The 15,287-nt window shown below is 36.6% G+C and overlaps 1 protein-coding gene across 1 annotated transcript in view; it reads right to left on the reverse strand.

Annotated features, from left to right (window-relative positions):
- CEP192 (centrosomal protein 192) overlaps positions 1-15,287 on the reverse strand; it is a 60,363-nt gene that overhangs the window by 26,234 nt on the left and 18,842 nt on the right. Inside the window, exons 18-29 of the mRNA XM_027885352.1 lie at positions 14,595-14,766; positions 11,189-12,089; positions 9,894-10,042; positions 7,878-8,108; positions 6,332-6,457; positions 5,784-5,918; positions 5,500-5,563; positions 4,744-4,883; positions 4,528-4,620; positions 3,585-3,700; positions 1,878-2,054; positions 160-250 (exon numbers count right to left, since the gene is read on the reverse strand). Coding sequence (XP_027741153.1) covers positions 160-250; positions 1,878-2,054; positions 3,585-3,700; positions 4,528-4,620; positions 4,744-4,883; positions 5,500-5,563; positions 5,784-5,918; positions 6,332-6,457; positions 7,878-8,108; positions 9,894-10,042; positions 11,189-12,089; positions 14,595-14,766 — 2,395 coding nt within the window. The remainder of the gene's footprint in view (positions 1-159; positions 251-1,877; positions 2,055-3,584; positions 3,701-4,527; positions 4,621-4,743; positions 4,884-5,499; positions 5,564-5,783; positions 5,919-6,331; positions 6,458-7,877; positions 8,109-9,893; positions 10,043-11,188; positions 12,090-14,594; positions 14,767-15,287) is intronic.

The following is a 15,287-nucleotide window of genomic DNA, read 5'->3' on the forward strand; positions in this document are numbered from 1 at the left end:
GCACTACTTACTGTACCCGAAAGATTGACTGTAGCTTAAACTCTGCTCCTATGTTCATCTTGGCAGTTTCAGAACAAATATGCAGCCTACTAATACTTCAGGGCAAACACAGTCTAATAACTACCATAAACACTGAAGTGAAATTTTAATGACAGCCACCTGAAAGCAGTCTTGATCCTGGCCTCGTATCAACAGTCTTAAATGCTGGGTCACAGATGGAGAGTCATTTCTTAGAGTTAACTTCTTCTGTCTGAAAAAGATGTTTAGTTAGATTTTACAGGAAATACAAATTAACTGCAGGTATTTATTCATGGAAACAAACGAAATGGGACAGTCAATTCTGAAGTAATTTAATGGAAAAAAAGTAATCTCTTGGAACAACAGAATAGGTTAGCTAGAAAGTTATTTCTGTATTCTCACACTTACACACCCTACAATATTATACACCATAACTCAGGAATACTCGCATAGCAAAACAATCCCCAAATACATACATACATATATATATATATATATAAAAATATAGCTTTTCTGAAGTTCAAGTACTGTACTTAACAGTTTGAACATTTATTCAAGTAGCAGTTGTGTCAATATAAAAATTTCTTACAAATCCCCCCTTTAGGACACAGTTATGATTAGATTATCCAGAGCCACTTAGTTATGCAAAAACACAGTCTTGTGAGTAGTCTAGCCCAGCTTCACTGGAATAGTTGTAAAAAACTAAATTAAGGAAATTAAGGATAACTTTTCCTTTTCACGCACTTTTCAATTTAATTGTAACACAGAAAGTTATGGTCACTTGACAGAATCAGGTTGACCAAGAAGTAATTTGTTTTTCTCTCTGATACATCCTACCATTGACCAGATTTCTCGTACTCAGATCTTTCCTCAACAGAGGTAGGAAACCTTCGTGCTGGAAATCTCCAGCATGAAGAGCAAGTGCATTTGTCATTTTAACACATCAAAAAACATTTACAGAAGGATGTGACAAGTGCTAAAACTGGTAAAAACCTAAGAGAACGGATCATCCAGTCACAATCAAAGAGGAGGACAGATTGAGAGCAAAGCCTCTCCCTGATTTTCAGTGGCAGACACTGTTTTGTACTCTGTTGGAACAACCTTAAAAAAATAATCTCAGCTTCCTAAAACTAAGGGTTCATCAGAACTGTTTTACAGGAAAAACAGAAAATCAAAAGGTAGCAGTGTACAGGAAAGAAGCAGTAATTCCCAAAAAGCAAGTAGCCAAAGCTACTATGTTAGAAACACACTATCGTAAATAACAGACAAATAGAAATATAGTTATTAGAAATGGTTCTTGGCCGCAAACATGAATTACTTTTAAAACAACCAGGCATATTACTGGGTTTCTCAAAAAGTTCAGTAGCAAGCAACAGTGGATCAATCCTTAAAGTAATACTTATTAGAAGTCCAGAGATCTGTAAAACTTGCAGCCAAGCAAAGTATGTCCAGATAATTATGAACAGTTCCATTAAATCATAGAATACTGAAACTGTAAATTTGCAACTTAAAAAGTCCAGACAAGAACTAATCTGAAGGATTAAGTTAGGTGGAAAATATTTTCCACCTAATTTCTACTTACATGACATACTGAATTTACAGAATCAGATATTGTTCTAATGACAACTAAAGAGTCCTCAAGAATACACAAAGCTCAAACAAGATCACAGTTTGTTTCCAAAAATTTCTTGCACAAGAAAAATAACTGTAGTACCCTGCTTCCCTCACTTGAGGGATAAAACAGCTTAGTTTATCGCACATGGATTATCAACATGAATAGGAAATTTCACTTCAAATAAGCGCAACATAAAATATTTAACATAATATTCTATAGGAATGGCTGTTCAACTCATACTTACACTGATGATCTGAGTGGTACCGCTCCCCAGGCAATGAACTGTTTGTTGGAGAGAATGGGCGGAATGTCTGAGTACCCAGTAGCTGTAGACACAGGTCTGTTTTTCTCAGATTCCACCTCACCTTTTATCACCACGTCATACTGAGGCCCAAAAGGCAGCACGAGGATTTTCAAAGTACTTTAAAAATGAATAAATATATTTAAATCCCACAACAGCACAAGATTAGCTGATGAAAACAACACAACTGGAAAAAACAGTTATAGATAGGCATTTTTAAACTACCTTCTTAAGGGGAAAACACAAAAACTTCTTTTTATTTTACAACAAAGGTCAGCTTTAGGCATAGTAAATTTAAACTCTTTGGGCTGTAAATATGTATGGCAGATATACTTCACACAGTCTTCCTAAGTATTTCATCTGAAATGGTTCAGACAGTATTTCAGAGACTACAGCTAGGTAAATTAGTCCATGATAATTTCTGATTATTTTGAGACTGATTTTGGAAAGAAACAAAGTCTAGTTGTCTCTGTATAGATTAAAGAGACGCCTTTTGAACACCTTGAGAAACTTCACTGAATTTTTACAAGTGTGAGATACAAAGGAGCATCAAGGAAGGAAATCAAGCTTTTAAGTAATAGGTTGAAGCATTTGCTATAGCACAGACATGCTCCACACCAGGAAATGCAAGAACCTTCTTTCTAGCTGCCAATGAATTCCTATGATGCCTGATGACAGAGCCCTGCATCCCATCAGCAGGCAACATGGATCCTCGTTACTGCCTGAGTTATTTTATTAATCTTTTGGCAGCACTTCCACGTAGACTGCAGAGTTTCCAACCCTCCTAAGTACCTTGAGTATGTAAAGCAAAGGAGTTATGCATAAGGCCACAAGATCATACTGTCACTAGCACAGAACTTCTCTTTGTTGAATTTAATGCGCTGGGTAGGCCTGGTTAAGCTAGATAGTGAAGCTGAACATATTTTGAAGATACTCCTTTGTCCATTCTTGCTCAGTTAGAGTAGAAATTGGAAAACATGTAACAAAAGAGGAAAGGCTGCTCTGGAGAAATGAGTCAGAGCCCTGCCACTGCCAAAAACTCTTACAAGACACCAGAATGGTCACTCGAACCAATCAAGTCTATTTCACAGAAAGAAGTTTAGCAGGTGCTGTGTGCTAAACTACGAATGCTTTACATCTGCAAAAGAAACATGTACAGTGCTGTACAGAATTTACAGTCGAACATTTATTTGATTAATGCAGGCAATATTGATGAATATTTGTGATCCTGATCAGTGCTTGAGTTTTCCCATATGTAAAGTTAAAATAACATTTCCCTTGCCTCAGCAGACCGATGAAGAGGGAAGCAACTGAAGGGGCTTCTGAAGTATTTTGAAGCTTTGTTGTACTTCAGACACAATTACCATATAAAGAGCTTCAGGGCCTTACTACATTTATTTACACAAAACAAATCTCAGAATATTTCCTGATTGGAAATATTACCTATTTATTAAGCTGCACATAGGAGAAGATGCAGATAATCTACGGAAAAAGTAAACCCTAGCAAACATCCTTTTGTAATGGATGAGGACTCTCATGAAAACAACTGAAGCCAAAGTCTCTCTTGCAGGTAAACTTCCAATTTGCTCACTACCTTAATGTCAAAAGTAGCTCAGTTTAACGCAGGCAGCATAGAATTTGTTATATTACCTTTCTGTAGTTGTTACGTTTTTTGGAGAAAACAGGACAGTCACTGCTTGTTCTTCTCCAGGAAAAAGGAAAAGGCCCTCAGGTTCAACAGCAAAGCAGCTGTCCTGGTCTGATGTCTGAAAGCATGCAAGGGGAAAAGGGAGGGTTATTTGTCTATTTTAAAGGGATTAAACATGTAATACAGTTAGGTAGTACATCTGTTGTAGTTCAAATTCAAATACACCTGGAATCTCCAAAACTTTATCAATGAGCATCATCGTATAATGTGGCATTTGTGATACTAGTCACACACCCCATTTCTGTGGCCTCTGATCTGAAACATTATGGGCTTACAACTTGCCATTTCATTTTTTTCTTATGTAAAATGGGACCAACTGCTCCTTCTGTTGACTTTGAAATGCTAGTTTCAAAAGTATTTAGTTCCCTTTCATTTTAGTTACCTGGGACCATACTTTCCATGTATTCTCAAAAAAAATTGAAGTCAAGTAAAGACACTGCATATCTGAAAAGAACTCACTTTGTATTTGGGTTGGCAAGATGTACACTGAAAACTGATGCACCTTTGTTAGAAAGTACAGATGTTTCCCAGAGCTAATATTTATCTTTGCTCCAAACAGGCTTTGTTCTATTAGTTAATTAACACCTGCTGTGCAGTACAGGGTTCATTGCTTTTATAAACTTGTTATACGCTTGCTAAAATTTATTAAAAATCATAAAGTTACGTTTGTTAAACAAATACAATCAAAGCTGAGCAACAGAATACCCATATACGATTTTTCCAATAACATGAGCTAATCTCTTTGCTATCTTTCATTCTCTTTGCATGAATTTATAAACCTTTTGTCAAGCCACAGAGCTGAGCTAAAATCCCAAGGCTTAATTCTAGTTTCAATAGTATTAACAGCACAAAAATCATGATTTCAAGAGGGAAAAACTAACGTACCTTAACTTTTAAATATACACCAATGTTTCCAGCATTTTTCAGTGGCAGTTGCTGTTTGGCTGTTGAACCCACACTAGTAGACAGATGTATTTTCTGTAAAAATAAAGTAAATGTGTGTATGTATATATACATATATAATAAAAATGAACATTAAAAAAACAGGAGGCAAGGAGAGGCAAACTGTCCTCAAAACACACTTTGTAAATACAAACAAACCTGTAAGTCCTTTGGAGCATGTATCCTTGCTGTTCCAGCTCTTGCTCGGAGAGAAACACTTTTAATGACAGTGGTAGGTCCTGGACTATCCACTTCCACATCCACTCTTGCCAAGAACTCATCCGCTGGACCCAAGGGATCTAGGAACAATTTCATGAGCAACAAAAGCAGGCTACTGCTCAATCTTAACATATTCATGTTGTGGTAATATTAACAGAAGCTCTCCCATTACCCTGGCAATACTTTTTTTTCCTCTTTCAAGTCTCACAGGATCTTCCTTGAGACTTCTACGTTTCTGTCAAGTGTGACTGATATTGTCCCCAGTGCGAACAAAATAACCCCATTCTACCATACTAGCCAAATTAATTGATATATGTAATATTTTCTATCCGTGAAGCCAGAAAAATTCAGAGATTTCTTCAAATTTATCTATTTTACATATAAAGCAATGTTTCCTTTAGTGATGATTTAATTCCCTCAGCAAAAGGAGTAACTCAAATTCTATGCATCCTGCAGTACAAACTTGGTACAGCTCGATACTGAAGTATAAATGTCCCTGATAACATATAAAGAATTTAGACAGTATTCTGTCTCCTAGAGTTAATAAAACTGAATGTGATACCCAAAATATTAGGACACATAAACCAAAGATGGACCGTTTCACCTAAAGTTTGCAGCCTGTTCCTGCAGTTTGAACACACATGTACACTAAAAGTCAAACCTGTTTCAGTTGAAATGAAAATCAAATTGCTATACCTGAACAAGAAATTTGTTTCTTAGGTGCATGGAACAGAACCCAAACTGTCAAAGCTTCAGGATCCTGAAAAAGAAATTGGTTCATGTCTTAATGGGAGGGAAAGAACTATTAAGAGAGGGGGGAAAAAACCCACAAACAAAAAACGCACCCACAAAACCTAAATAAAACTATACTCCTCAAATAGGTAGACTCCCAAAAAGTCATTACTGTGAACTCAGATATTCAGAACTGTCGTTTCAGACAGCAAGTCACAGGAAGAATCAGCCAACCACAGACTACTCACTTGCCCATCATAGCTTGCATGTATCACATGATTTACAACCGATGGAGCTGCTGTCTGAGAAACTGCATCCATTTGTTCATTAGAAGGATTAACAGGATCCTTGGAAAAGGTGAAGCACCGCCAAGCTACTGCATTCTGTCAAAGAAATAAAGTATTAAATTGTCACTAACAGTAACGCTGACCAAGCCTAGAAATGCAAGACAATTTGGAATTATCCAAGAAGTTGGGGGGGGGGGGGGCAGGAATAACAAATCAGCCTGTAGTTTCAGTTAGTATATGATAGTCCAGCAACCTCTCTAAAAAACAGTAGGAAATCCTTCTGCAGCAAAAGGGGACAAGCAGAATCTTGTTAGCTTACGCTTTCAAGAACTTTGGCTGCTGAAGACCAAATATCATCAGTCACCAAGATAACTTGATTCTTTGGAATCTTACATCTAGTGTCCAAGGTATATTTCTTAATGATATATAACATAAAGTGTCTGTTTGATTATTAAAATTCAGTATCACAAGATGGTAACTTTCACATACAGAAGTTTTATTGTACTTACTGCATTAATAATAAGTCTAATTGGCACAAAAGCATGGGTTTTGTTGATAAGTTTTAAGGGAAGAGGCTTCCAACTGCCAGAAGTTAAGTCACCAAAGTCCAGACAATCTCCTTCTCCTGTTTCCACCTGATTTTAAAACAAAGAAGAACTTAGAAGGAAAGAAAACCTCCAAAATACACTACCATACAAAAGTACCAGGAAAGCAAGGATGTTATTCACCTATTCCATCCTCTTAATGCGATATCCACATATAATACAAATGCCCTATCAAAGGTAGGAAGAATTTAGGAAATATGTTTCCTTTGATATTAATAGGGGTTACAGCCAATTGGCTCTCCCATATATTTTGCCTGAATCAATTAAGCCAATCTTAGTGCAATATTTATCCACCAGAACCCAGTAGACAATCAAATTATATTGTCTAATTTACAATAAAAGTTTAAATTATGATTTTTGTTAGCAAGTAAGACATGTCAGTTTTAGTTACTTAAAATGCCATTGAGCAAGTTAAAAGTTAAGAAAATAACTAAAGGGCAGTTAATTTTTGCTAGCTTAAAAACATTTAAGTGTCATGATCTGCAGCAAAATAGAGCTTTTGTTTGGTACTTTTTCCAGTCTCAAGAATCTAACAAGACATGCAGAGATTGAGTATAGGGTTTAATTTTAATTTAAATATGAAGCACATTTGAATGAACCCATGGAGAATGAAGGATTTTCACGAGCTACATAGAAAAAAATACATTAAAAATAAACTCAAATTTATGGAAGAGGTATCAAAAACTATATGCATTCATGTACATTCATTACTTTAAAACATATACTTAACCCCAAAGCAAGTTAACAGACCACCTTAAAAGGGGAAAAAAAAATTTTAAGCTATGGATAATGAGTGAAAATTTTACTTTTATCAGCTATGACACAGACTACCAGGTAATTTGTTCAGGAACCTCCAAAAGCATCATTAAGCCTATTTCTGCCTGTCCATATTCTTAAATTCTACACAAAGCCAGATTTAATTCTTAATGTCACACCCTCTCCTACCTGGTTGTTCTTCATGGTAAGACTCAAGAAAAAAGCATTTTATACATCCACTTACCTTTGATTTTTAATTAATCCAAAATAATTCTCTACAACCATAAACAAGCAGGAAGTAATAAGAAACCAAGACAAAGTCTACTTGATGTAAAAAATAAAGAAATCCTTACAATCGGAAATAAATCCTTTTTGTTACATTTAATGCCCAATCCAACACAGCAGATACCTAGGAAGCAATAGACACTTAAGATCTCATCCAGTGTTTTAACAATGAAAAATCAATATATATTAATTTATTCTTTTTCCTCTAGTAGGTGCTTTTCCACAACTAGACCTTCCCAGACAGCAATAAGCTTCTCCAACATTTTCTTAAATTCTCTTCCCACTCAAAGCATATGAAATTCCAGTTTTCTTTGAGGACCAACCCTGCATTCCTATTCTTTTCTAGTATCAATAAACTATTCATAAAATTGCAACAACAACAAAAGACCCACAATCAGCAGCTACTTACTTCTAAATTAGGATTTTCAGCGACTGCTGTCAGAACTACCCTACTGGCCAAAGCTTCTGACTGAACGATCGTCTCGGCATCTGCAGAAACTGGCCAAGATGAAACATTGAGAATACACTGGAAGATCCCCGAATGAGAAGGTAAGAAAAGTATTTTCAGATCATTGGTAGAATAGGATCCTACGATGATTTTGTTCTTGAAAACCAGACACTGATACTTCATAGGATCCACCTGAAAAAGAAAACACCTGTCATTTTCAACAGGCCTTTTGCCAGAGGGCAGTTTCTTTCCAAATACTACATTTATCTGGCACCACTGCTCAGCACAGACATTTAGTGTGTGTTTTCCCTCCATTTAATTAATGCATCTTCATATTCATGTCCCATTTCCATCCCACTCAACTGCAGGCACTTGCTTTCAATTTAAAGAGATAAGTCAGCCTGAAGATGGTTGGGATTTCTTTCCAGCTTCTAGTGAAAAAATGACACTGGGCAAATGAATTCATAAGTCAAACTTGATTTTTGACAACAAACAGCAGCAAAAAAGGCAAACAAAGCCAACTCCACTTGGTGTTTTCTGCCATAAAAGATGGGAGGAAGAGCTATAGCGGAAGAGTAATGGGAAGGTCAGTGTATGGAAGCCCCCAATCAATCCTAATGCAACTGTCTTAAAATTTCTGTTCTGAACATCTATATAGATAATTTTCAAGGAGGGAAGACAGACTGTAATGCATACTCAGTGTATCTCAGAGTTGACTGAAAAAAATGGGGTTTCATTATACCGTTCAATTCCTGGAGACAACTGTAAAGCAACTTCATCTAAAAAAAAAATCACCTCTTGATACAACAGAATCTCAAGTTAGAACAGCTGCATAAAAGCCCCGTGATACTGAGTGATTAGAAAAACATGTAAAAAATTGTAACTCTCGTATATGCCTGTGTAAATATATACACACACACAGAAGCGTGGTTTGATGTTCTTTAAAGAGGAAAAATTCTGAAAAAAAAAGGAGAGCAAAACCACAAGTCACACTCCTGGAAAGACACATGCTACATCTGCTGGAAAAACATACCTAAGGAGGGATACAATCAGGATTTATAAAACTTACGAGCTGCAATACATTAAGTGCATCATCGTCCACTATTTCTCAGTAACACAGATCAAACAAAACCAGCAAGAACCAGATTTAAAACGAGGAAAGAGTAATAGTGCGTACAATCTACAAGTGAACTATGGACAACACTTCGTAATTTCAACAGATTAACTAGATAAAGGGCAGTCCACCAAAAACTATTAAGAAGAGAAATACATCTAACACAAAAGTTCCCAAGTATCAAACTGCCAGAAGCTCAGAGTACCCTATGTTCGTTTGTTGTCATATTCTTTTCTACTAAGTGTATTCATCAGTAAAAGAAATTAAATCATACTGATTTAGACCTTTAATCTAACTCACTGTCACATTCTTGAGATATTTTACTTCTGGAACTATTACTGTGATAACAGAAATAGATAAAATTTAACAAAACTAAAGCGCAAGACAGCTGCTCTATGGCCTAAAAGCTACTTACAACCCACAGAACAATCCATCCAGCTTGAAGCCTGCTCCAAATATTTCTCATTCTCCATCACTCAAGATCTCCTGATTTCAAGAAAAACAGGAGCAAACTGCCAAAAATGTTTTAGCAGTAACAGTTCTCAGCGTGGATGCTTTCTTTCCTAGGGCTGACTTTTCTTGCATACACAAGGGTGGGACCCAGTAAACTCAAACCTACCACACACTTCATGCACACAATACAATTCTACAAGTCAATCCTGTGATGTGGCATTCACCTCTCAAAGCCTACTTGATGGAGTAAGTCAGGTGGCCCGGCTGAAAGAAGGTAGCACTGCTTTTGTGCATATTAACTATAAAACAGGGGGAAAATTACAGATCTGTGCAGAGAGCTCTAGTTTTACCTATGACAACTAATAAGATTACAGTATTATTCAGCTTAAAAAAAAAAACAAACCTCTTACCTTTTCCCCATTAATTGAAACACTGAGTATTCCAATGCTGACCTGCAACCACCGGTCAGTTGGATTATAAATGCTAAGAACCGTCTGTGATGCAATTCCCACACAACAGGCATTAGGGAACTTCAGTTCTTCTGGCACTTTTACATGTCCTTCGGAAGAAAATATGCTCCTGTTAGTTTCAAGTGCCCAGAAGCAAATCAACACTCAGGCTGCCACTATCTCAAGTTCATGAACTCATCTGACAAATGCTTCATTATGGCAAGGAAATGCTTGACTCTTACATCTCATAAGGATGTTTTCCACAAGTCTAAAATTTGAAATTTCAATCATTTCTAATTTGCATCTTAAAAGTTCTACTCTTACAGAAATAAATATTTATGGAAATAGCACATTCCATACACACCTATCAAATATATGTATACGCAACTCATAAATTACTAATTGGTCACATTTTAATCAGTAGTAGCCCAACTAGGAAAATCTGAATATGAGTATTACGACATCCTGTTGGTATAAAAACAGGCAAAGAGTAAGAAGTTCAAATTTCACTATTTTAAAATGCACTAACAAGATCAATGACTTTAGAACAATCAATAAACCAGCTACAGACTGTCACAAATAAAAAAATCTTCAACTCCACTAGCTCATCATGTAGACTGAAAGAATGAGCCAGACAAAAAGTATAGCAAAAAACAACTAACAAGACTGTAGGTTAAAAGAAGTCTTTAAAATGAAGTAGTACTTTGCTTTGCTTAGGTCTAGGTACAAAGTAACAGCAGAAAGGTCAAAAGACACTTGGCAGCTTGTCTTTCCCCTTTATAACCAGCAAACAGTTTGAACCCACCACTCTTCTTCTTGGACTTTTGGCTTTAACTGACTGTTAATACCAAATTAGGCTGGAAACAAAAATGTCATGTTCTTTCCTGATAATACAAAATGGAATTTCCAGGGTCTTGCCTAGCTTGAACTGCAGCTAGGATTTATCTTCCTCTTATGAAAGACAGTTCTAGACCCCTTACATAAACACAAAACTACTGAAGGATGAAGAATGCTAAAATTGTTCTACATTGTGAGAAATTTCTTTTAAGACTATTAGGGAGGCTGTAAAAATTCAGAGAACACCATTACACAAAGAAAATTAGTAACAGGGGATTTTTAAATAACAAAGACTGCATAAACAATAACTGTAGTTAAACACAGTCATCTTAATTTTATTTACTGTAATATAAGCAACATTGCTATGACCATTCTTGTCCACAGCTGTGTTTTAAACACACTGTATAAAACACACTTACCAATACCAGGTGACTTTGACAACTCCCACTCGTTTCTACCATCTCCAAGAGGTTGTCCAGTACATGATTTTATATTTAAGATATTATTATTCCATGCAGCACAGTGTGGATTATAAAGTGAAGCTGCACCCAAAGAGCCAGGACCAATATTAGGACCCAAAGGAATTCCCGCAGTAAGTGGATTCTCTATATGTCCTGCTGGGATACCGGAACACGGAAGCCCTGCTGTAAGTCCAAAGCCTGAAGAGATGCAGCCATGAAACTGAGACAGAACTGTATTCCCAGTAGATGGCATATTTCCCAGATGCTGCTGTGCAAATGGAGTTGTTGCAAGAGAATGCCCTGCAAGCAAGGTGGGAACAGAAGAAGAAATTGCTTGACTCTCAGAGGTAGTGACATGGGATTTAAAGGCTGAAATAGGAATATACTGTTCACCAGATGAGTTTTGATTGCGTGGCATATAAGTGTTTAATCCAGAATACATGGGTAATACATTCACAGATTGTAATCCTTGTCTCTGCGCTTTGTCTGTTTGGTCCTGACACACTTCTTGTGTATCAACATTGACCGAATGAGGCTTAAAGGTGCATAATTTACTTGGTAAAGCTGATTTAACACGGTCTGGCTCTTTATGATTTGCTGGTACATTTGAAGGAATAGATGCAGTTTGCTTTTCATTCTTTGGAAAACCTTCTTCAGACAGTTCTTGATCCAGTACGTTATCAAGTTTTCTTTGAAGACCCACAAGTTCATTTTCTTCTCCTTTCTGGTCAATACTAAGTACTGCTTCTTTTCTATTTCTTTGACATGAGTGGTCTTCTAGATTTTCCTTTGCATGATCCCGTGGAGGAGTTGGGCTGGCTCGAATTATTGTTGTGCTCAGTTCACTAGCATTTTCATCCTAGTAAACAAACACAACATGTAATATTGCATATTTTAGAAAAGCAAACAGGGTACGTAAGACAGAACTTTATATTAATATTGCCTGTTAACAAAACTTTCCTGTCTGACCATTACTGGTATTGCCATTCAATACAAATAGACGAGTCTGCCAAGTCTTGTCAGAAGTTTTACTTTTGTACAACTGTGGCTCTTTGCCTTGAAAAAGAAAACCTGCAACTTCAACCTATTATCTCGAGTCATTTTACTGGGTCTCGAGTCATTTTACTGGGTCTGCCTGGGATAGTTAATTTTCTTCACAACAGTCCCTATAGTGCTGTATTTTTGGATTTGTTTCCAAACCAATGTTGACAGTATACCAGACATACTTGCCAGCTTTTTAAGAAAGAGCTGAATTGCCTTGAACCAAGTCACTAATAAAAAAGGATTCAAGATGCATGAAAATGCACTGACACAAATATTTTCTTTGTGTGCTCACACAAAGAAATCTTTTAAGCCCAGACACTTTTCACTTTGTCAGGTACTCATGGTGCAGCTGGAATGAGCACACCTCAACCCCACTCTCAACTCCTCTTAGTCCTAGAGTCTTGAGGGTTTTTTTCACTTGGAAATCAAACCAAGAGAAAAAGAAATACAGATCATAAATATGCATACACACAAAGTGTTCCAAGGATTCTCCCAGTGGGTTAACAGTCAAGAGCAAAAGTGATTACACCCCCTCATGCACTGTTTGTAGCTACTAACAATAGCATGGACACTAATCAGTAAAGGAGGATTGACCACAGGAAAATAACCCTTCCACAACCAGCATCACACTTAGCAGTCTTCACAATGGAAGCATGGATGAAAATCCAGGTATGTCCCCTACCAATCTGAAAAATCCAATTGTTATTTAGATGTGCTACAAAGGTTAATTTTTTTGTTGTTGTTAAGTACACCCATACCACAGATTCCATTTTCAAAAATGGATTTTCAAAATAATTTTTAAAAGTTTCAGAACCAAAACTAGACAGTGAGGTATCAAAGCAATGAGATATCAGCTCAGGACAGGTGTACCTAGAAAACTCTGACACAAGAACAAGAGAGCTACACAAAGGGATCAAAAGTATCTACAGTATAAAGCAATTATTCATCTTAAGTAAATAGGACCTGGGAGGCAGGGAGTATATGAAAGAAGGGGAAAGGCCAATAAAATAGCTGCTCAGACTGTTGTAAACAAGTAAGCTGCAAGTTACAATCCTTTATAAAGCGCATTCAGGGCAGTTGCCTAAGGTGAGACTGCTCACCAGGTCAACTCAAACAATCAATCAATAATTTATTTTTTTTAATTTAAAAAAAAAAAAAAAAAAGGCAAAAAAAACCCCACCAAAACATGCACCTTTGACAACTGACCCTAATGTTAAAGGGAAAGGGCACCAGTGCTTGAAGAGACTGTACTATAGTAATTCCTCAGATCTGAGGGTAACACTAATACAAACGCTTCTTGTCTGCAGAAGCTTCAGGCAAGGGACATGAAAGTGGCTCTTAACAAGAAAAAAAGGAGATAAAAATCTATAAGTCACTCCCTCTCAGCATAAAAGATGACTAACCCAAAGGAATAAATTAACACTGTGGGTATTATAAATGGGACTTACAGATGTACTCATAATACTAACATACATCTCTGGCAGAGTACTTGAGAATGTCCTTGCTGAGCACAACTGATAAAGATATCACAAAATAAATGTAGTCACTCATATTTACACAGATACCCACGCAGTCACCGAAGCTTTCAGCTTTAGTTTGTCTGTTTTTAAAGTTCCATCCACAGTTCCACACACTTTGGAAGATGAGAGACAGTACAGAAAGATCTCAGATTCCAAGGAATGCATAAACTCAGATAAACGATGGCCAATTATTTTAATCAGCATGAGAGTGCAAGCCTGAATACAAATTTCAATCTCAGAGTACACTCTTTTCTAAAGCAATAAAAACAGTCAGAATGACTGTAAGAGGTAAAAAATTATAGTTTAAGTCCTGAATAAAAGTAGTACGTGTATTTACGTATTTATAAATACTTCTCCAGAAAAAGAATCAAACGAGGAAAAGGATTCTCCTAACAGCTGAAGCTGAACAGAAAGGGACCATCAGGAGTGATGAAAGCAGATACAGATCCCACAAAATACTACTGGAATACTGCCCTACATTCCAAGAACAGAATAACTTAAAGAGAAATTATGGGAAAAAAATGAAAGGAAAAAAATACAGCAAATCAAATTTTTTCAAAAATTTGTAGTTCTTTGATTGTTTTACTGTGTTTATATTCATTACAATATTTGCATTTAGCACAATCTACTCCAGAGTTCAAATTTCTAAAAAATCAGGATGTGGGGAGAAGCAGAATACCTTCTCCTTAGGCACAGCATGTCCTAAACCGTTCTGAAACTGTTGTGTATTTTAGAATTACTTTGACCATTTAAAAGCTCTGTTTGAGGGTAAGGGAGAGGGGCTGTTTCGTTTTTCTTACCCAGTATGTCTCTGAACTATGTACTGCTGCTGTGCTCTTACGGGCACTGCTGGCTGCAGAGATGTACGTCAGTCTGCTCATGCTTGGACTTGAGTAAACTGACTGAGGTAGGGCATTCTCTTTGCAAGAAGATTCCTGATACTGGGACGGGCAAGTCAAGTCCTTTTCAGATCTGAAAAACAGATTCAAAGCATGTGAGTATTAGAATATATTTCTAATGCTGCCCTCAAGAAAATCAATACTACACATTAGCTACACTACTCTAAAAGTCAACTTATGGATTCCGTTTAACTTGGTAAGCAGAAATGTGAAGTCACAATTTCAACAGGAAATCCTAATATCCACATAACATGCCTGCAAGAATATACACAGTCCTGCACATATTAACTTCTGAGAAATGCCCAACAGCCTGCAACTCTAATAACATGTACAAAACACTAACTGTAGTTAGATACCAAATAGTGAACTTAAAAGGTAAGTCAAAGAAATCAGCTGCCTCGTCTTTTTATGATACTGCACATAATTATTAGCTACTGGTCATGTTTATATATTCAAGACTACATTAATTTAGCTGCAATCTTATCGCTTATGGCAGTTATTGTTATGGAAGCTGATTTAAAAAACATTGCTCCTTCAGTTGCAAAGAAGACTTTAAACCTTAGACACGAGGATCCATCAAGATACAAAGTGGTC

The sequence above is a fragment of the Empidonax traillii genome, unplaced genomic scaffold, assembly GCF_003031625.1.
Source record: "Empidonax traillii isolate 1590-97213 ecotype Southwest subspecies unplaced genomic scaffold, ASM303162v1 scaffold165:size1224784, whole genome shotgun sequence".
Classification (NCBI taxonomy): Eukaryota; Metazoa; Chordata; class Aves; order Passeriformes; family Tyrannidae; genus Empidonax; species Empidonax traillii.